At 34.3% G+C, this 22,845-nt stretch overlaps 1 protein-coding gene across 2 annotated transcripts in view; it reads left to right on the forward strand.

The window, feature by feature from the left end:
• LOC115625920 (dual specificity tyrosine-phosphorylation-regulated kinase 2) overlaps positions 1-22,845 on the forward strand; it is a 97,649-nt gene that overhangs the window by 66,328 nt on the left and 8,476 nt on the right. For both annotated transcript variants that reach the window (XM_030521154.1, XM_030521155.1), the window contains 4 exons: positions 10,717-10,907; positions 11,424-11,790; positions 13,327-13,499; positions 13,561-13,838. In XM_030521154.1, the coding sequence (XP_030377014.1) occupies positions 10,884-10,907; positions 11,424-11,790; positions 13,327-13,499; positions 13,561-13,838 (842 nt within the window). In that variant the 5' untranslated portion in view covers positions 10,717-10,883. The remainder of the gene's footprint in view (positions 1-10,716; positions 10,908-11,423; positions 11,791-13,326; positions 13,500-13,560; positions 13,839-22,845) is intronic.

The following is a 22,845-nucleotide window of genomic DNA, read 5'->3' on the forward strand; positions in this document are numbered from 1 at the left end:
TCTGAGCACACTCTGCCTGCTCATCCATCTTGCTCGCACATAGTACTCGGCGTATTACTCGTATATTGGAGATCGCTGCCATATTCCACAGACGGTTCAATGTAAAGTGTGCAGTGTTGTTGTTGTAGTAGTTGTAAAGTGCCCCTCCCCGCCCCCCTGCCTCTTCCATCGTTGACTCTTGAGTTTTGATTTTCTGCTTTCGCGCAGTTTTGGTTTCGCTGGCTCTGGCGGCTGTCAGCAGTTTTGGTTACTTGCTGGAAAGTGTGACAATTTTATTTTTATTTATTTAATTTTTTTCATACTTTATTCATTGAACTTGAGGCGTAGCGCTGGGTTAAATGAATACCAAGGTTGTGCGGCTATACTTTATTAGGCATAACAAGCTCTTGATTCGTTAACAACATTTATTATTGGATGGATTTAACAAACTGGCTCTCATAGGGATACGAACATAATTTATAGGTATAAGTCATGGGTTTTTAATAAAAAATTCCCCCTCTTTTATTAAAAACTTTCTGTTTACTCATGTAAGCGATATAAACACAGTTTATATTTAAATATTGTACTCGGCTTGCATTTCTGCGCCGCTAAAAATGTTAGCTTTAGGACGCATTTCGTAAGAACAAAATAAATAACAAAATTGTAGGGAAAATCGAAAAAAATCCATTGATGGAGTTATTTTCTAAGAATAGCACAATCTTTAAAAAAAAATTTGTCTGTATAGGATTGGCCACGGGACTAATTAGTATTGAAATAAGAAAAAAATAAATAACAAAATTGCAGGGAAAATCGAGAAAAATCCATTGATGGAGTTATTTTCTAGGAAAAGCACAATTCTTTAAATAAATTAGAAAAATTGAAAAAAGAAATTCTATATAAGATTAGCCACGGGACTATTTTGAATATTGCCACAAAATTTGATCAAAATCGGTTGAGCAGTTTCGAACGTGCATACATACTTCGATTTTTATGTACATGATTATTAAGTATAAAAGGTTTATAGCCTATTATAGAAACAAACAAATTTATAAACCAACTTTTGTGAATAAAAGAAATATTGGGAAAAAGAACTTATACATAGATGTTTGCAAATCTTTATATAAGTCTTCGGAGACACTGTTGTGTTTAACATTTAAAAATTATTTAGAAAATCATTTAAAATTATTCACTTTTGCCAGCAGCTCACAGTTGTCTTCAGTTCACAATTTATGGGATCATTTCGTAATGCAAGAGAAAGTTCATATTGGGAACGTCGCGTCGCTTCGGCCAAAACACTTAGTCAGGTTAACTGAAGCATAACTGCAAAGGCTTAAAGTCTAACTCCAATGCACACAAATGCTTAGCTGCCATTTCAAAATGTCAATCATAGTCACACTGTAGTCCGCAGCTTTTCTCGCTGCATTTCCAATTCGTCCATGTCGTCTGCTGTCTGAGTTGTTGTTATTGTTGTTGCTGTTATTGTCTTTGTAGACTTGCTGCAAACAAATAGCCCGTCGGCTAAGTACGATGCAATGTAACAGTTTCATTTGCTTCCTTCTTCTACCTTCAAACAGACAAACACACAAACAGACAGACGGACTCTGGCAATTTTGCCCATTAACCAAATTTTCCAGCGCAGTCATCAGCTGCCGGCATAGATTTGTATAGATTTGTATTTGTAAGTGTGTGTGTTTGTGTGTGTGTGTGTTTGTGTGTGTGTGTGTGTGTTTGTGTGTAACGCATATTACTCAATCACATTTAAAGACTTCCGCAACTAAAGCAACAGGCAATGTCTATATTTGTTTGTGTCGCTTCGCAGAGAAATTCACTCGACTATCAAATGAGCTGAGCTGTGATCCAGGCAAGGCCTAAAGCTAATTGTCATTTTCCGACAGCAACAACAACAACAACAACTACAACAGCACGTATAAGTATACTATCAAAAAACTCCAGCCAGAGGCATTTGAACTTTTACTAAATCGTTCAATTTCACTAATTTTCCATAGTTGTTACACTCAATAAAGCATAATGCCCTTTTTTCGAATTTGTAAACATTATCTGTTTTACATTTCATGGCAGGCGACAGCAACGTAACACAAAAGTAATAACTAAAGAAAGCAAAAACCAAGCCATTTCCCAAAAAAATACATAAACAAATACAGTGGAAATTCAACAAAACGAGAATAGAAACCATGTAAAGCTAAGTTAGTTGGAAATTATTATTAATATTTTATAGCTATAAATATAAAAAACCTATAGTAATAAATAGTTGTCAAGCAAACTAAGATAGTCTCTTCTTATGTAGTATATATTTTTTAAGTAGTCGGCATAAATGACAAAAAAATTAATGGAGCATGCTTTTAAGAGATAAGTATAACAAATTTAGAAAATATTTTGTTAAAACTGTTCTTCAAAAAGAGTAGCGAAAGTTTAAGAATTTTACATTATTTTTTAATGAATATATTTTTTAAAATAGTCGGCAAAAATAACAAAAAATTAATGGAGCATGTTTTTAAAAGTTATAACAAATTTAGAAAATATTTTTTTAAAACTATTCTTCAAAAAGAGTAGCGAAAGTTTAAGAATTTTATAATATATTTTAATACTTGTACACAAAAATTATAATTTGAATATAAGAAAAAAGAAAGTTTAAGAATTTTGTATTCTATTTTCATGATATTACTTGTCCACAAACATTATAATTTGAATTTAAGAAATAAGAGTAAAAATATGAATATTTTTTCGTTCTCCGCTTAGCTTAAAACACATTGCTCTCAATATTCTATAAAAAGTACAGAGTCAACAGAGTTTTCATTAAATCGTCACTTAGAAATGGCGATAAAAGGGAACGTTTTCTTGCACAGTAGTTGTTTTTAGGCATTTTCCACTGTACATTTGTTGTACACAAAATAGTGCCATTAACCTGCTGCACTTGTTTGCCAGTATGGGCGCCCCAATGTATCATACTCGTACATATGTATAGTACTTTTATATAGAATTGAAGAGCGGCCAGTCCATTGTTTTTGTGCATTCACCCCTCTAGGTTCAAAAGCTTGTCAGAGTGTTTTTAGAACGGAAGTTATTTGAATTGTATTTCGTTGTTGTTCTTGTTCTTTTTGTTGTTGTTGTCACTGCTCTCTAACGGCAAAAACTAACTCAGCCTACAAACACATATAGTGCTCGTACATATGTATATGTATGTGTATGTGTAGAAAGCAGGAACAGGGGCTATCCCATTGTCTACTGCCTACTAGAAAGTGCATTGACCAGCATGTGTCGTTTATTACACATACGCAGCGTATGCCGGCAAATCGACAAAAAATCACAACAACGAAACAAACACGAAACAAAAACTACAATCCAAACTCAAACGGGGGGGTGAAGCTATTGTGGCGCTGTTGGCTTGGTATTAAGGTTTATGTGTCAGGCGCACGCCTTTGTGGCAAGTGCTGTTGTTAGCTTGGACTACTTGTTGCTCTTCCTTGGTTTTCATGTTTTCTATTTCCTTGGCCATAATAATAGTGGCTTTTTAGGCGGCGCCGTTAATGCGCTACTTTGTTAAGGTTAGCTTGTACATTAAATAATGAAATAGCCTTGGAATGATTATTTAAGGAAATGAAGAAATAGTTTTTGCTAACAAACAGAAAATTATATATACAAAGTGGAGAATGAATAAAGCAGTTAAGCGTTCTGATTATAAAGCAATATCCTTTTTTGGCTATAATATTCAAACCAAGCAATTATGGTTTAATTATTTTTTTATCTAATTATTTTTATATTTTTTATTTATTTCATTGACAAACAAAAAATAAAAAAAATTAATCAATAGAGAACTTACAAAATCTAATATCTAATAACGATCATTTATTATAAGAAAAAGTTCATTGAGTCTTGAAAAATATTTAAAATATAAGAAAAAAGTTAAAAAGTCGAAAAGTTAACAATATTCGTGGATTTGCAATTTATTATTCAAAGTTTAGAAAATAATAAGAAGCAAAACTATATTCAAAAAGTTCACAATATTCGTGGATTTGCAATTTATTATTCAAAGTTTAGAAAATATTAAGAAGAAAAAGTATTCCATTGATGGCTAAATAACGTCAATAAGCAATTATTTCTTCCTTTCGTAGCTAATAGTATCTGTTGGATCTATATGTGAAAACAAATGTGTAAATAAAAAAGCCGATTACTTTAGGGCCACATTTCCATTTCCTTTCACACCCAAATCCGTTAAGCAGAGCATTAAACTAACTTTTCTACCCTTTCATGCATTCTCATTTAAACAGGGCCTTATTACCTTGCCCAGTTACTGGCTAGCTGACCATTGGCTAGCTACTATATGTCGCCCCCACCCCTTTCTACCGGACGGACCCTCTCATGCAAAACGTTGGCTATTTCCGTTGCGCGCTGCTTTTTGTGGATACTCGTATTTATTTGTGTTTATTTGACATTTTCGCCTGAGGTCATTACTTAGGGTTGGGGTTAGTGGGTCAATAGTTTATGAGGTCATTATTGGGGTTATGCGCCACTTGGCCAAATTTTATTCGTTTAATGAAAATTATGTAGCATGTAATTTTTAGACTGGCCTGCTTCTTGGCGCTCCATCATAATAAGTACTTTGATTAAGGTAGGTAAGCAGCGGGCATTAAACATATACAATTTCACTTATGTTTCATGTCTGTGCAAAATAAATGAATCGCAAATGCTTCTAGCATGTCTACCAACTATTTTTGCCAGCCACGCGAGGCAATACTTAACCGTAATTCGGTTGTGCATTGTGACAAATTTTTACCTGGCTAGGCTTCACTGTGTCAAATAATTAAACGGTTACATGTAAAGCCTGATTCCGTATGTTGTTGGTAGTAGGGTAGGGTTTGTAGAGTTCGCCTTGGCTGGGGTCAGTTATGATTTATAGCCAGAAGTGGAGCTGAGGGTCGATTTGAATGCATTTTTGGGGGCACGTGTGCCAAATTTCTTAACGATTTTGCACAGTACTGGCAATTTTCTGACAAATTTTTGTTGGGCACGCACCCCAGAATTTGCTCTTAAAGGGTAGAGTATTATGGTAGGCAGAAGGCATGCGAAATGCGAGTATAATTTGGATTTAAATAATGCTTTCTACGTTGCGATTGAGGTTTTTGAGGAAAAAAATTTGTGTAGCGAGGCAGGTGCCAGTATTTCAGAGTCGCTACCAAATAACATTTGTAATGTTATTGTATTTGTTATTTATTCAATTATTATTTATTTATTTCTTTAGGGTGTTTTTATCTTGGAAAGAATTGTAAAACGACCACAAAGTAATTCCTAATATTTTAAATTTTAATTTAAAGTTCTCTTAACGCTCAACGAAACAACATAAAAATATTATAATAAATGCCAATAACGTAACAATTTGTCAGTAGATAGAGGGAATACCTATAAGATATTGACGATCTTTTCTACATTTGAAAATATTTCAAACATATATGCTTTATATAATTATGAATAATTTGAAGTTTAGAAATTCCAACATTTCAATTTTTATATGCGATTGCTTGATCAATTAATGCTCAATCAAGTTTACATCAAAGACCTGAAACTGTTCTTTGTTCGCTTACGAATTGAAAGTGTCAATAATTTTGGCAGTTTTGGGCCGAAAGCAAAGCCTTCAATAATAATGCCATATTGTTTGGTGGCACAAAAGACATGAATTTCTTTACAATTCAATTTCATGCTTGTGCCTCAGACGTGATGTCTTTCAGACACATGTGGCATGCCGCTACTCGTATAGCAAAGAGATTTGAATTATTAATGCTATGTAATGTAAGTAAAGTTGTTGGCCTCATGTACTACGTGATTGACTTTTGCCGTCAATTGAGGCGCAACATTTCAAAGGGGAATGTACTCTCGCACTCATCAATAAATCAAAGAGGAGGCAATGCCGAGTTGTAGAGTTCTTGCATAAAAATGAGCTGCGCAGAGCTTTGTCAGAACTTGGCAATAGTTGTCACTTGGCTGACATTTAACACAGCTTTGGGTGTGTGTTTGTGTGTGTGTGTAGGGAGCTGACACTTGTCGTTGTGGTCAAAAGTTCAGTTTCCACAGCGATTGGGAACACTCCTTCAAAAGTGCTTCATACTACGTTTCTGACATTTGCTGTCGAAGGTTTCAATTTGTTTTTATTTTTACTAAAGTGCATGTAAAATAATGAATATAAAGAGACTATTTACATAACTCGCGCACAGATCAGCAGCAGCACAAAATGATGGCAGATGTCAAAAGTCAACGGCAAAATGTCACGTTTTGTTTTTAGTTTTTCTTCTTTTTTTTCCGCTTCTCTTCTTATTGCTGCATGAAAAAGAAACATGACGAGCCAGCACCACGAACAGCGGCTTCAATTGACATTTATAAAAAAATATACGGTATATAAATAAAACAATGAAATGCACTTGAAAAATTATGCACAATATTTCTTCGCTTTTTTAGCTGGCGATGGTGCTTGATTGAAATGATTTTCTCGCGCCTGTCAAAATAAATCGTAAAAAATTGACAAATTATGCAGTTAAATTTCTTGACATTTTTATTGCTTTTGCGCCTTTTGACATTAAAGTGGCTTTTTCTTTTGCATTTTATTTAACTAATTTCAAGCTCAGACTTGCAAATTTGTGTGCGACTCAATTACGTTGAGTGGCCAATTTGCTTTTGGCTTTTTCTGTTTTTTCTGTTTTTGTTGTTGTTGCCGCATTTCGCTAGGCGTGTTGGCCACTTGGCGCGAAAATTTGAAATTAATGGCTTAATATTTAGTTTTAATAGTGCGGGTCAGTTTAGAGTTACAATGAAATGGTTATGCAATGAACGAAATCATATAATTATGTCCACAGTACTGCTGTTGTTTAGGAACGGGGTCTGTAAAACAATGGTCGGACAGGAAAAAAGTTGCATAACAAATCGTCCAAATTGTAAGTATATCTGCAAGAGGGGTTTTGCTTTTTCTTTCTTTAAAGCAGAAAAAATAAGAGGCTTCCTACACAAATTCTCGTTTTAATTTAAAAAGGGGAAAAATGATAAACTTGGAAATACTTTTTGCACAAGTGTTTGTAGAATTATGTAATTTAGCTTTACTTGTTAATCTAAATAGGCTTCAATGTAATTACATTTCTCATCAAAAATATTAAAATTCAATCTATTTATTCCAAATACTACTTATTTCTAATTTCTAACGCGAATGGGTGTTTGCAAAATTAGGCAACAAATTAAAATCAATGTTAAATATAAATTGAAAAAAATCTCATAAAGCAGAAGAAAATAAAAAGCCCTTATTAAATAAATAGTTAAACAAATAATTGAAATAAATAAAAAATTACAAAACTTGGAAAACAATATGACATAATTTTTGCATAGGTGTTTTACAAAGTATATTATTTAGCCTTGCTTGTAAATCTAAATAAGCTCATAACTCATAACTCAAATTCAGTCTATTTAATCTCAATGTCAAATATAAATTTTAAAAAATATCTCAAAGAGATGTTATTTTTTTCTCATAAAGAAGACAAAATAAAAAGCCTTAAATAAATAAAAAGTTGAATAAATAATTGAAATAAATAAAAAATTACAAGCCTTGAAAATAATATGAAATACTTTTTGAATAATTGTTTTAAAAAGTATATTATTTTTGTTTGCACATAAATCTAAATAAGCTTCAAAGAATTACATTTCTCAGTTTTGTTTCTGATCAAAATTATTTGAATTCAATCTATGTATTTATTCCATATACATATGTACTTCTCTATTCTTATTCATATACCAATGAGTGTTTGCATAATTAGGCGACAAGTTAAACTCAATGTCAAATATAAATTGAAAAAAAAATATATGTATAAATAAGTTAACGCCGACACATCTTCGTCTGCGACTCAAAAATGCATAAACATGTGTATTCCAAAAACTACTTGTACCGATATCATTGAGACTGGCATTTGATATTCAATGTCAGTCGAATAGAAATTGCAGAAAACACTTAAGTGTTTGTTGGTGGGTGTCGATACAAGTTCAAATCACAGTCAAAGATTTTGCCCATTCCCTCAATTGAAAACAATGTAAAAAGTGACTCAAAGTCGCCGCCCGAATTGACGCAATAATAGAGACTCGTTTGTACGGGTATATCGATTTCTGAGGCGTGTAATTTGTTGTATAAATTGCAATTGTTTGTTATTGCTAATGACTGGAGGTGACACCGCCTATGCCAATAGATTTTTTATTTAAAATAGGCCGCACTCACACACACACACACACACGAACATAACTTGTGACCCTCAGAGCTGTTGTCTTTTTGTGGAACGCCTTGTGAGCGGCTTAAGGCGGCGGCGACACACTCGAGTACAGCGAGTTCAAGAAACTTTCGCTTATCAAATTACGGCAGACAACATGAAACTGAAGCCCTGACTGGAGACCCGACCCATCCGTGCCTTTTGGTCTCTATGTTGGCCAACACTGTGCTTTCTACAGCAATTGCGAAAAAATAAAAACGTATACAAATGGCAACCCAAAGAAGTGCACATAATGATGAACTGACGACTGTTGTTGTCGTTGCCAAAGTTAAAAGTCAACTGTAAACTTCAGCCGCCGCATTCGACAATAAAGGTGAACAGAAGGGTGAAGGGAAGCGCAGCTAACGACATAACCGACAGACAATAAAAGGAAGGAAGAAAATAGTATAAGAGGCAAAATACTTTCAGAAAAGCACGCCTTCTCCACACAACTGTCAGCTTGATATAAAGGAAGGAAACGAATGCTGTAAATTATCATTTTATGACAGAAAAGTTTTAAACGACGATGAATTTTTACAACCTCAAAAATAATAAAAATGAAAATATGTAGAAAACGGTTAAACATGGATGAAGCTAAACAAAATTCGAGTCGCTACGAAGGCCTACCTGCACATTTGTCGATGTGGCGGAAAAAAGACGGAACCCTTTAAAGGGCACTGAGAGAAAATGCAATGCAAATCGAGTTCTTTGAATAAAAAATGCTTGGTAAAAAAAAGAATTACTTTGAATATTGTTGTTAAAGGGTAATAATGCCCGAGAATCGGTGTAGGCGATTTATTTTATGCGCTTTACGTTAACAAAACGGTGTGCTTCCATACAATTCAATAGCCAGGGGAGGAGAGAGACAAAAACTGACACTAGGGATGCAAAGGCACAAATTGCTTATCGATTACTCAATTATTGACAAACACGAAATGAGGTTCTACTAGATCTAAGGCCAAATTTTAACTAAAAAACAGGTAACATGTCGATGAAACCTCTATACCAAGAGAGCATATCTTTAGTTATAACAAAATTTAATTGACTTCTGAAACTCCTTAGGTATTAATGGGGAAAGCTTAGGTACAGTATTAACAAAAACTCAAGTACACTGCAAATCAAGTTAAATATCACTTTCAACAATCTTAATTTTCGTTTTGTTCCATCTATCGATGTTTCTGCATAACTGCTGGCTGTTGAATTGAGGATTTGTTAAATCGATCTATCGATGTTTCTGCATAACTGCTAGTTGTTGAATTGAAGATTTGTTCAATCGATCTATCGATTTTTCTGCATAGCTCCTGCTTGTTGAATCCTGTGGCAACGCCAAAATAGGTTTGTTGGAAAGCGAGATCGATAGCGAAGAGAGGCGATATCGAAGATTATCGAGAAATGAACGGCGGCAGCATCAACGTAATTATAATAAAATATTGCTTTTGTATCAAATAATTAAATTGGTAATGCCAATAGCCAAAATTCAAGATTCATTTGCTCTAGCTATCGATGTTTCTGCATAATTGCTACAAAGCCTTATATGGCTGGAATTCGAAAGTATTTAAAAACGCTTCTTTATAAACGAATTGGAAACATCTCCTGTCAAAATTTGTGTGCTTCTTCCGCATATGTAAGCTGCTTGCCACATTTATCGCAGTGCATTCCCTTTTTTCATAAACTAGCTTCTCCAACAGACCAAACTTTTTGTTGCACTCACCCTAAATAGACGAAAAACTACCCAAGAAGAAGAAGAAGTAGAAGTAGAAGGAAGGGTTAACGTTATTATGCATGTTGAGTGCGACCGAGCGCCCACCCATTCATAAATCAGCCCTCTATACCATTGGCAACAGAAATGCAGAAACGAATGGCACACAAAAAGCTAATAATTGGCCATGACTTTGGTTTTGAAGTTTCTGTCTTTTTCCGTCTGTCATCAACCAGCCACCAGCAGGTGCACTGGGCGAGAGCCTAGAATCCGAAACGACCCTCACAAATTGTTTCGTATGGTAATATTAATAAAGTTTTGGCCTTTTGATGATTTGCCGACATCGTTGTCGTCGCGGCCTCCGCCTTGACAATGAAATCCGTTAACATACACTGACTGGCATTTGAGTTGGTCTTCGGGCTTCAGTTAGCGCTGTCTTGACATATGGGCGAGCGGCTGGTGGGGTCCACTTCTTCATTTTGGGGGCGTGTTAAGTTGTGGTGGCATTTTCTTGTTTATGCTGTTTACCTTTTTATTTATTGGGAGTACTTTGAATGCGCCTGGTGTTTTGTTTTCATTTGTTGTTGCTATTGCTATAGCTGTTGTTTTTGTTGCGGTTAGTTACCGGCATTTCCCCGGCAAGTGAAGGGTTAAAGTCAAGGGCTTAAGGGCATATATATTTGACATTCATCATTAAGAAGTTTTATATTGAAACTTATAAATATCTTGTCTCTTTTTTCGTTCTTCTTTCAGTTGCCCAGACGCAATAATAATTAAATAAATGCAAATGTGTGCGTCGACGTCACATTACCCGGAAACTTATCAATAATAATTATTTATACGGTTCTGGTAACCACAACCGAAGCAGCGGTAGAAGACCAACTTCGACAAAAGTTCAAAAATTGACACACAGAGCAATAATGTTGGATCGATGCGAAATGCCGGTGAGTTGGAAATTTTTAATAGAAACACACGAAATGTAGAAACAATTAGAAGACACAGTAGACATTTTACCATTAAAATAACTTATATTTAAATATAAATATAAATAATATAATATATATTTAACATAAATATTAAATATTTAAATAAGTACAAAACAATAATGTGTTAAGGAATTTAAAACGTCCAAAATACTTGTAAGTTTGAAACCTAAATCTAGAAAGATTAATAAAAAATTAAAAATTTATTTATTTAACACATCATTTAGAAAAACAATCAAACAATTGTTTTTATTTGTGTTTTGCTTTTTTAAAAAAAGAAGCAATTTAAAAATTTTGCTGTCACATAATACACATTTTTGGATTAGGATTAACATTTTAGGAGTTTAGAAAAACGAAAATAAAAAAAAAATAAAAGCATGCAACGTTAAATTGTGAAACTAAATGTGTAATACGTTTAAGGAATAAATAAATTGGCAATAACAAGTAAATGAAATGTATTTTCTGTGTATTCTACAGATACAGCTCGACAACGAGAAGCTGCGACGCGATGTCCGTTTGCCCACATCGCGTCTCGATCTCCCACAACTATGCAACGGCAACAATGGCGTCCGTGGCTCGTCCCGTACTGGACGATGCCTAGATGCGCACAACAACCATTTGAACGATAAAACAAGTGTGGCAACAGCCAATGGCAATAACAATAACAACAACAACAACAACATCGGCTCACCAGTCTCCTCTTCAACGAACAACAGCAGCAGCGGCAATGAGCGGGGCTCATCGACCAAATCAAATAGCAGCAGTGGAAGCGGCAGCTCCGGCAACTCGGCCAGCAGCACCGGCAGCTCTGAGCTAAAATGCAATACACCCATGACGCCATCAGGTGAGTGGGGAAAGGACACCAACCAACAGATGCACTTGTCAACAAAAAAGTGTGTGTTCAAAGCACTCTAAAAGGGCCAAAACGAATTGGTATACGGTTTGTGGCGTGCGAATAGTGAATTGCTTTTGTGGATAATGTCTTTCCTAAGTTTATTTTTATATTCCTAAACTGTAGTTGTCAGAATTCGACAAATTTGTGTTCAAAATATTTGCCTAATATATAGTAATTTTTCAAATGAAAGTTTCTACTTCTAATTTTGGTCTATAAGTTGGGGTTCTACGAGTATTTCTGTGCTACTTTAGTTGAATTTAAGATCTGTTTGGATTTTCTTTCAATTTATATATAAATGCTATTTTTAAACTTGATTTCTTTTAAATTCGTGTTCAAAATATTTGCCTGTCTGACCTACCATATGAATAAATATTACAAATCCAAGTTTCAGCTCCTAATTTTGGTCTATACGTTGGGGTTCTACGAATATTTCTAAGCTAATTTAGTTCCATTTAATTTCTGCTTTGATTTTCTTTCATTTGAATTATAAATGCTATTTTTTATTTTGATTTCTTTCAAATTCGTGTTCAAAATATTTGCCTGTCTGACCGACCGATATGTAATAATATTTCATCCTAATTTTCTTCAATGAGTTGGGGTTCTACGAGCATTTCTCTGCTATTTTAATTCCATTTAAGTTCTGTTTGGATTTTCTTTCAATTTATATATAAATGCTATTTTTTATTTTGATTACTTTCAAATTTGTATTTAAAATATTTGCCTGTCTGACCTACCATATGAATAAATATTTTAAATTCATGTTTAAACTCCTAATTTTAATCTATAAGGTGGGGTTCTAAGATTATTTCTCTGCTATTTTAGTTGAATTTAAGTTCTGCTTTGATTTTCTTTCATTTTATTGATAAATGACATTTTTTAATTTGGTTCCTTGCTCGGATAATAGGGAGATAGGATTGTCGGCTTGCCTCGACAGCTTTGTAGGTGCTTTACATTCAAGGGTTGGGTCAAGTGTAATGCGCTTCGTTGGCGCCCAATGCCAATTTATGCTACCAATTAGCGCAGCTGACTACGGTTGTACTTTTTAGCACGTTGGGGAGCTGGTTTTTGCACACATTTCTGCATTCTGTGCTGAAGTGCTAATTAATTTTTATATACATTTCCAAACACAAATACCATGATGGCGGAAAAGGTCAAGGCCGAGCCTGTCAGGGCAGGACAGATTTTCACTTAAAATATAACAATAATAGCAGACTTATGTAGAACTATTTTCTTTGCTTTAAGCACTTTACTGTCACTTGAAAAGAAATATTACAAATGTTTAAGAATAGAAAATCTACAACTACTTGAGCATTTTTTACAAACAGACACGTTTTTGAAACTCGTTCACATTGTTAAAACACAAAAAATAAAATACATGCGTTCTTTTTGTTGTTGTTTTTACTGTTACAGCTATTGCTAACATGTTGTTTACACTTTTTTCATTCATTTTCAAAACAATGGTCCATTCGGCGTACTGTCATTTAGAGCTTGTGAAGAAATACCGCGACTATTTAACTGATCTGGAGTTCGAGGAGTTGAAAGTCTACAAAGAGGTCTGGTATTTTGGCCAGCACGCCAGCAAGAATTATAATAAGCCCGCAGCGACAGCGAATTCTGCAAATTCGGGCTATGACGACGATAATGGCAATTACAAGATCGTAAGTTAACACTCTAATTGACAATCATTCATTATTTATTTAATACTTATTCCAATTGCAGATCGAACACGATCATATCGCTTTCCGCTACGAAATACTCGAGGTGATTGGCAAGGGCAGCTTTGGTCAGGTAATAAGGGCTCTGGATCACAAGACCAATACACATGTGGCCATCAAGATAATACGCAATAAGAAGCGCTTCCTCAATCAGGCTGTGGTTGAGCTTAATATTTTGGATGAGCTGCGTGACAAGGATGCGGATGGATCTCATAACGTTATACATATGTTGGATTATACATATTTTCGTAAACATTTGTGCATAACATTCGAATTGATGAGGTGAGTAGAGCTAGGAAATTGATTCTATTTCACAAATTCACAATCCGTTGGGTATAGAAATGACATTTGTCTTGTAAGGAAACTTGAATTATATATGAATATATGTATATACATATGTACGAGTATGTGGAAGGTTAACGAGCTTGGCAACGCTTTTCGCCAGTTGCGTTAGCCAAATTAAAAAGACATATAAGCCGCATTTGTAATAACGTGACGGCTTTCCTAGGCCAATTCCCTGGCAATTATTTTTATTCACGAGCTTTTAACTTGCGTGCTTAGCCCACATAAACCATTCATATTATAGGAGTTGTTGTTGTTGTTTTTTTTATACCGGTTAAGTGCTTGGCACGCATAACGTTGGATTCCTTTTTCTGTTGCGTCTTCGGGCTCACACATGTGCCTATTCTTGCCTACTTTTTTGGGCATTTGATAAAAATAGCCAACAAAAAAGGGGAAATGTTTTTCTAATTTGCTTGACAAGATATTTACGTCGTGCCTGCGATTAATTCTGTACCAAGTCTGCATGTTTCAGAATTCTTTAGCCTATTATTTGCAGTTGTTTTGTTTTCCAAGTGGTTGTCATAATTCCATCATGGCAGTTTTTAATTGCTTTATTGATCGCACACATGCATATAAATGGCTTATTAATGGCTAGAATTTATGATACAACAAATGGGCGATATTTAGTTTTATAGCCCACTTATACGAGTCTGCATAAGCGGCACATTAAATTAGCTCTCAAGTAGTTGTAGTTATACTTAGTTGGGCTAAAACTTTTAATACAGCTAGCTTTCTGAAATCTTTTAAATTGCTGGTATGATTTTTATAAATATTCAGTAATATTTGTTGCCAATTTTTTCATGATTCAAGACATAGAAAAAGCAATTTCTAGCACTATTTCTTCTACAGAATATACCTCCTAAAATTAAACCATGACTGTGTCAAACCTAAAGCCTGTTCTTTACGGACTACCGAAGCACATGGAAATGCCAAGGGCCCTTTGTTATATACCTGTACAGAAACAAGCAAATTAAATTGCGTGCAAGTGAAATTAATTACATAAAAGTTTGTACAATTTGTTTACTCGTTCAAAACAAACTTTAAACTTGCCTCTATTTGCGTTGTCAATGCAGTAACATTTTCAAGCCATCCTTATATACTTGTACACTTCCTTCGTATAAGGCTGCATTGGAAAAGTTTTCGAAGGCAGGCAAAAACACAAAATCGCCTGGCTAAGCACTTAAAAACCATTTTGCGGCTAATTAAGTTAGAGAAATAATTAATTAACTTTTGCTAGACAACAGAAACCTTTTAATGCGCCGCCTTTGCCACTCAGACCTCGACGATCTCTGTCTTTTTCGCTAAGATTATCGATTGGTGCTTTTCCTACAATTAGCGGCACGCTTCTCAGATGGCGTGCTCTAAACGATTTTGAAATTAGAAGGCAGCATAACAAAAAAAATGTCAACTGTAATTGTGCCAAGGCACCAGCACTGTTTAAGGTGAAATCAAAACTTGCAATGTAATTAAGACGAATTAGTCGAAAACACAGCAAACAACGGAAATGTCAGAAGTGCACCAAAAATCGGGGCGACGGCTAAAAGCAGGCTCTAGTTAAAGTCGACCTTCAAAACTTTAATTCGGCTGGTGTGTGTGTGTGTGAGTGTGCCCACAGAATTGGCGGTTGCATTTACATCGCGTGCGCCCAGCCATATTTGCGATAGTGTCTAAACTTTGACATATGCAGTCAACGATTTGCAACGTTGCAACAATCAACACCTGACGGCCCACACTTTCAGTTGCCGCACTTTTACACACAGAGAAAAACTTTAAGTTTGGAGTTTCAATTTGCATAAATACCATACATACAACAAAATATCAACGTTTTATAGAAATAATAGAATGAAAATGATATGCGCTAGAATATAAAATAATATTCTAAAGACATAAGTAATGTGTTTAAAAAGATATTCGACATCGATACGAATTCATTTTTGTCAATAGAACTAAATGTGAATTATGTGAGTTTAAGAAGAAGAGTTTGATCCATACTATATAAGATATCAGAGCTTTACAAAAGTAGAATTTTTGTACAACAAATATTAAACAGCCATTTCCAGAAATTAAATGATATTTTTTAAAAATAAAAAAGTCAATTATTGGCCTGTAATATGGTACATATAATATTTTTTACATCAATGTAAGTAATTGAATAAGATATTATTTTTCCAATTTCAAACAACTATTAAACGGTTTTTCAATGCTTAAGCTTGTTAGGGGAAAGTTCAAGCATACAGTTCTTACACACCATAAGCTTCTTGCTGGACTTCGGTTATCAAAAATAAAGCTATCTAGCTCGATCACTATATATGCTAGAAATATCCCACGGATTCTCTCTGCAATCGTAAACAGAAAAATTGAATTCGGCTGCTAGTATTAAGTATAAAAAGCTGCTGTCCTTTTTTCAATTTTAAAAACGTTAATTAGTGAATAATAATTTTCTATAATTTCCTTTTTTTATTAGACTTCAACAAACTTTTTTTTATTAGCCTTCAAGAAACTTTTTTTTGCTTTTAAATAGTCTTACAACATAAAAGTTTTTAAGCTATAGTAGCTGACGTTTTCAAGGGGTTATGAGCTGCTTTATACACTTTATACCTTTTTTTTTATATTAAAAAGACAAAGATAAGTATTATTTAATTTTATAATTAATTTTTAAAAATTAGTTCAATTTAAGCAACAACATACCTTCACTGCAAATTCGTCAATCTACCTAGATTTTCGCTGAGTGCATGCCCTCTCGGGCGTACTGCGAGCTGTGTGCAATCAATTAAATTTCCGCCTGTCGGTATGCAATGGAAAGTAACAACAACAGGTCTTGCATGCGCGGCAGATAAATATAGACATGAGACGCACACTTGCCCTCTCGTGCAGCGTTGCCAGCGGGGGCGACGCTCTTAAGTAGGCCATGTTTGCTCTCCTCTCTTCTCTCTCCATCACTCTTTCGCGCTCTCTCACTCTGCGTGGCTGTTGTTGCGCATAAATTGAAATTGATAGCATTGCGGCTTGCTGTGTGTTGTGTTCTGTCTCCCTGCCCTTCTCCGCCCTACCTCTGGCACTGCCTCTGCGCTTTGCGCTTTTGTGTTTGCAAAAATATTGAAAATTAAAAGCGAAATTTATTTACCATGCTGTAAATATATTTACCCTCGTTGTTTCTGTAGCTAACGCAATGCTCATGCTGGTGCATGGTTTTTCGTTGAAGGCTTTAAATGTGGAATTTAATTGGATTTGCAAGCTAAACAGCCTTTATGTAAACCAGTTATTAAGAAACAATTCTAGCATGATATTATAAAAATATTTGATTTGCCTTTCGAAATAATGTAAACATAATTACGCTTGTTCTTCCTGTAGCTAATGGAATGGCTTTTAGTTGAAGCCGTTAGATATGGAATTTAATTTAACTTAAACCATTTATTAAGAAGCAACTTTAGCATTCTTTGGAAATAATGAGGGCTTATTCTCTTTGCTTATAACTTGGATTTTTATAATCGAAAAAGCTAGAATCAGAAGAAAAACTTATTCCTGCAAAGTATAATACAAGCATGTATGTATATTGAAGTATATTGAATTAGAAGTGTTCTATACTTTCAACAATCATTAAAATAATTTCGTTCATTCATCAAATGTATATATTTGTTCTGTCCAAATAATATATTTCATAATATGTATAATAATATTTCATATCAACTGATAGATTTGAACTAAACTCTTGGCAAGTTAACACTTTTCTGGTTTAGTTCAAAACTTCTGTCCATTAAATAAATAAGCTGAATGCAATATTAATCCCTTTTAATACCCAACTAATATTTTCCTATACAAAAAGAATAATTTTTAAAGCGAATTTAATGTTTGTAATAAAAGAAATGTACTCGAGTAAAATTTAAATATTTGTAAAACTATTTTAATTGTTCAGTCAACAAATAGATTCAAAGTTAAATTTAAAACGTATCATTATTATGTTTCAGTTATTTCTGCTTGATTTATCAGAAACTAAGTTGGTTAACCAAATTATTTTCAAAAGGATTGAATGAAAACCAACTAATTTACCCTGCAGCTGCCAGTTGTGGCGCTCCAAGTAAAGGTGTTACAATATTTTTCTGATTACATTAAAGCCCAGTTAGCGTGAAGGATATTTAGGCTGCAGCAGAGTTGTTCACGCCTTAAGCTTCTCAGCGAACAGATGAGCAACACTCTTAGCTTATTTTTTAGCTCAACTGCAATATAAACGCCAAGCACGCCCTTCGCTGATAATCTAATTAGTGCAACTAATAAATATGTGTAGTACCAATCAAGAAAATGCGCAAACATTCGCAAATTTGAAACTTAATCTATGGCCCTAATGTGGAGCTTTTTAGGACAATAAACAGCCATGGCCACACCCACACACATACATACACACCTATTCATATATGTGCAACATACTTCGCAGCTATATACCTTATTTAGAAAGGAAAAAGGGGCGACCAGGTCAGACAGTCACGCAGTCAACATTGACGCCCAGTGACACATTTTTGCACAGTTCTGCACACCAAGCGACAAATTTTCAACTTTGACAGGCGCAAGGGGCACCTGCCAAGGACCTCAGCTGGCATCCATACATGAGGATTATGTGACCAGGCAGACGTTATGAGCAGGCAGCCACATAATTTACGGAGACGGCGAATAGAGTGCCAGAGCTTCTGTCGTTGGCACTATGTTGGTGTGGAATTTATGGTTACTTTTTCATGAAATTGTATAAGAAATGTCTCAGCTCTCACACACACAAACACACACACCACATACACACTCACATATAACGTCATGAAGCGAACATATTGTGACCAAAATGGTGTTGTTGGCATAATGAAGGCTTTGGCGAGTCGTGTGGGTGTTGACGCCATAAATTTTGTTCTTATTCTCATTTGGCTTGGCTTTAAGGACATGTTGCCGTTGGCACGCACTAACTATAAAGTTGTTGGCATAGGACTTCTATATATGTATGTATGTTTGTACGTAGATTGGGCAAGCATTTATTATAATAATCATAAAGAGCTGAGAGACAATCAATAGACCAAATCAATTTCATTTTTCTTTGCTTGCGTCAAATAGAAATATTTCCTTCAAGTGCGTCAATTGATTATTATTAGGCTGCCAAGATATAAACTAGCGGTTTGCTGTAAAAACATAATAAACTTGACGATTAATTTATTTATTTATTTGTTTGTAAATCATACAGAAAGATAAAAGTTTCTAGGGTTTCAATAAAATATTCAGATGAAGTGCTAAGAGCAAACTTGCTAACAATTGAAATAATTTTCATCATAAGAGCTTAATCGGTTGGAAACGAAGCTGCTTTATTTATAAATATGTTTCAACATACATTTGTTTAATGGAAGCAAAACTGGAAAATTTTAGATTGATATTTCTAATGCTAAGGAAACAAGGCATAATAACTATAGTGGTTTTATTAAAATTTAAAGGTTCGTGAATTTAAAAATAATTAGAGTTTATTGATTTAATTGTTATTTGTTAGAAAAAAAATATATAAATATTATTATTATATGAAGCCATTTAATCAGCGATAAATAAACAAAAGAGCCGTTTCGTTAATAGAAATTGTAAACTTTATTCTTTTCTAATAAAATGAAATGGCAAACTATAAATATACAATTCTCGATCAAAACTGGCCTATCGAGCGAATTTCCACAGTTTGTTTGTTGAAAGTCCTCTATCTATAAATGAACAAACTTTTTTTCGCATAAACACTAAATAAATTTTCATCTTAAATAACAGATTGAGTTCACAAATCAAAAGCTTAATTCTTTTCCAATAAAATAAAATGGCAAACGTTATATATAAAATTCTCAATTAAGACTGGCCTAGCGAGCGAATTGCAAACGTAACATCGTTAATAAAAATTCAAAGTCCTCTATCTTTAAATGAAAAAAAGGTTTTTTTCAAAAATTAACTATATAAATAAACTTTTTAAATAACAGATTTGGTTCACAAATCAAGAGCTATAAACTTAATTCTTTTCAAATAAAATAAAATGGCAAACTATAATGTGGAAGACGTCTTCTTTATCGGCAAACAAAGAACGAAAAAGTATGAGTGCCTTTGATTTACAATTTCCTTTTTTCAAAACAAGTTACTGCGGAATAAAGGCAGCAGCTAAGATGGTTGGCATTGCCTTGGCATATTTGTGTGCAGTATCCTTTTACAAATATGAATTTATTCATTCACACACCTGTCCTCTATTCTGTTTAAAATTTTCTAAACACAACAAGGATGTCATCTCACAATATATACCTGATTGTGGCTATTTATATACGAGTATATGCTCGTACATGACATATGCCAACTTGCCAACTCATGCATATTATTGTGGCCGTTGCAAGGCCCCTCTTTGAATCGATATTAAGCATGCGCCCCATGTGCCCAGCACAGTTGCCGCACAGTTGCCACGCCCCCTTCTCTGCATGACATGAGCGGCCATGTCAGGAGCATGTAATTGACAATTTTGACATGGCGATGACACGACAAGCAGCGACTGCCAGTGGACAGCCTACAGAATCAGCTCCAGTGTATATATAATATAGTATCATGAGCAACCACATGTTCGTACATGTGCTCGTGCTTCTGCAAATAAAAATAAGCTCACGGTTTTTAATTAAAATGCAAGCTCTCCGTGTGGGACTTGCAAATGAATGCCGTCCAAGTTTCTAATTAATTTTTGCACTTAGCGTAAAATGTGCAATTAGATGAGATGGAGGTAGAACTGAGTGAGTTAAGTGAGGGCGACAGAGAGAGAGAGAGAGCGAGAGAGAAACTTACACAAGGACATTAGAGACAAGAACGTGGACGACGTTGACGACGCTTTGAGCTTAGATTGAATTACGACATGCTGTGATGCCCAGCTAGTTGTGTTTATAACTGCAGGCAGTTGTTGCTTTTGATATTGTAGGTAGACTTCACTGCTCGCAGTAATTACCACTAATTGACATTTTAACATTAGCTCTTGCCTGCTAAGCTTAGTGCAGTGTTAGAGCTAAGCATGAGACAACGAAGTCAAGAGCTGCAAGGACAGACTCGACACTCACACCATATAGCCGACAAGCAGACCGTATCCAAGGTCGTGTCTCTCATGTGGAGCAAGTCATTTATCACAGGGAGGGACCCTTTTCCCGAGACTTGCCTTCATCAAATACTGAAATATTTAAGCGCAGCTTTTTATTAATGAAACGGATGCGTGCTTGTCATTTGATGAATTATTTCAGTTTCTTAAGTGCTGTTGTGCTTAAAAGCCCACAATTTAGACCATAAATGTTGTTAGACAATCCATTTAAGCAGAAAACAAAGGAACAGCCTGGTTTATTTAAAAACTCAACATTGCTTGTACTCTTCAGTAGTTGAGTATTTTTTAAATAAATACAGACCAGTCTTTCACTAATAAAAGAATGATATTTGAATTCAAGACAAAACATTAAAATAAGTGCGAAACTAACTATGAGGATAATTTCGATAAGTCAGTGTTAAACATAGCTTTAGGGCAAAGTCGGTTTCATGTTTAAAATCCTTTGATTTGACCTCACAGCCGCCTACAATTATTATTTCTAGTAGTAACAAATTGTTATGAATATTAAAATAAATGATTTGAATAATATATTTACAACTAATGAATTAAAATATTAATACAGTCATGTTTTAAGCTTCGCATGCTAAAAAACAACAACTTTTAAAGCATAAAAATATTTAAAAAAGTATAATTTGAAATATTTAAAGCAATAATAAGCATAGGGTCTTTAATTAAACAAATAATTTGGTTCATATTTTTACAACTAAGAAGTCAAGAAATAAATACAAAAAATAAATGCAAACACTCTTTAAAGTATAAAACACTTCAAAAATATTTTAATTTGAAATATTTCAAGCAATAATCATCTTTAATAAAAAAAAATGATTTGGATAATATTTTTACAACTAAGGAAATAAATACAAACTCCGCATTCTAAGCAAAACAATTTCCAAAGCATAATACTATTCAAAAATGTTATAATTTGAAATATTTAAAGCAATAAAAAGTTTAGGTCTTTAATAAAATAAACCACTTGGATAATATTTTTACAACGAAAGCGTCTATAAATATGTAGAGCCAAAAACAAAACCATAATATTATTCAAATATGTAATTTTAAATATTTAAAGCGAAAAAAGCTTAGATCTTTAATAAAATAAATGATTTGGATATTAAATGAAGGAGTCAAAAAACAAAGCATAATATTATTCAAACATGTAATTTGAAATATTTAAAGCAATAATATGCATAGGTTTGTTCCACGTTGCCTTCACATTGGTTTAAATAATCAAAAGCCTGTGTTAGAAGCTGCACCAATCACATGAACATCACTGTAAGGCTGTACCTGGGAGAGTGTTACAAATTAAGGTCAGGCCAGAAATCATCATTAATAAGGGCTAAAGACGTGTCGGCTTGTCATTTGAGTCTAGGAAGTAACGCTAATTGAATTACATGCCAAATTATGATAAGACAGGCGTGTCACGCCATGCTTTAAAGATGGCGCAATCATGTAATCGCATGAAAAAGAACTTAAGTCTGGCGTCAAGTAATAAAGACACACACACACTCACACACACACATACACAAGCAGTACAAGGCCATATTGGCGCCTTAAAGCGCGCTAAGCTCATTGGTTTAGGAGATGGCTTCCATGGCCGACTGTCGAGTCCTTTTGCGAATTGACGGCTCAACTAAGTCACCAAGAGTCGCTCTTTAATGCGCCCTGAAAGTAACACTTTAAAGCTCTTTAGCTCTTCAGTCGGTGTGAGCTTTAAAATTGTCATTTCTGTCTTTGACTTTGTTTATTGATTGCGCCAAGCTATAAATAGCAATGGCGATGATGGTTGGCGTTTAGAGGCATGCACAGACACGAATATTGGCGACTGGAAATGCG

This window comes from Scaptodrosophila lebanonensis, unplaced genomic scaffold, assembly GCF_003285725.1.
Source record: "Scaptodrosophila lebanonensis strain 11010-0011.00,11010-0021.00 unplaced genomic scaffold, SlebRS2 tig00000080-arrow-pilon, whole genome shotgun sequence".
In the NCBI taxonomy this organism is placed as follows: domain Eukaryota; kingdom Metazoa; phylum Arthropoda; class Insecta; order Diptera; family Drosophilidae; genus Scaptodrosophila; species Scaptodrosophila lebanonensis.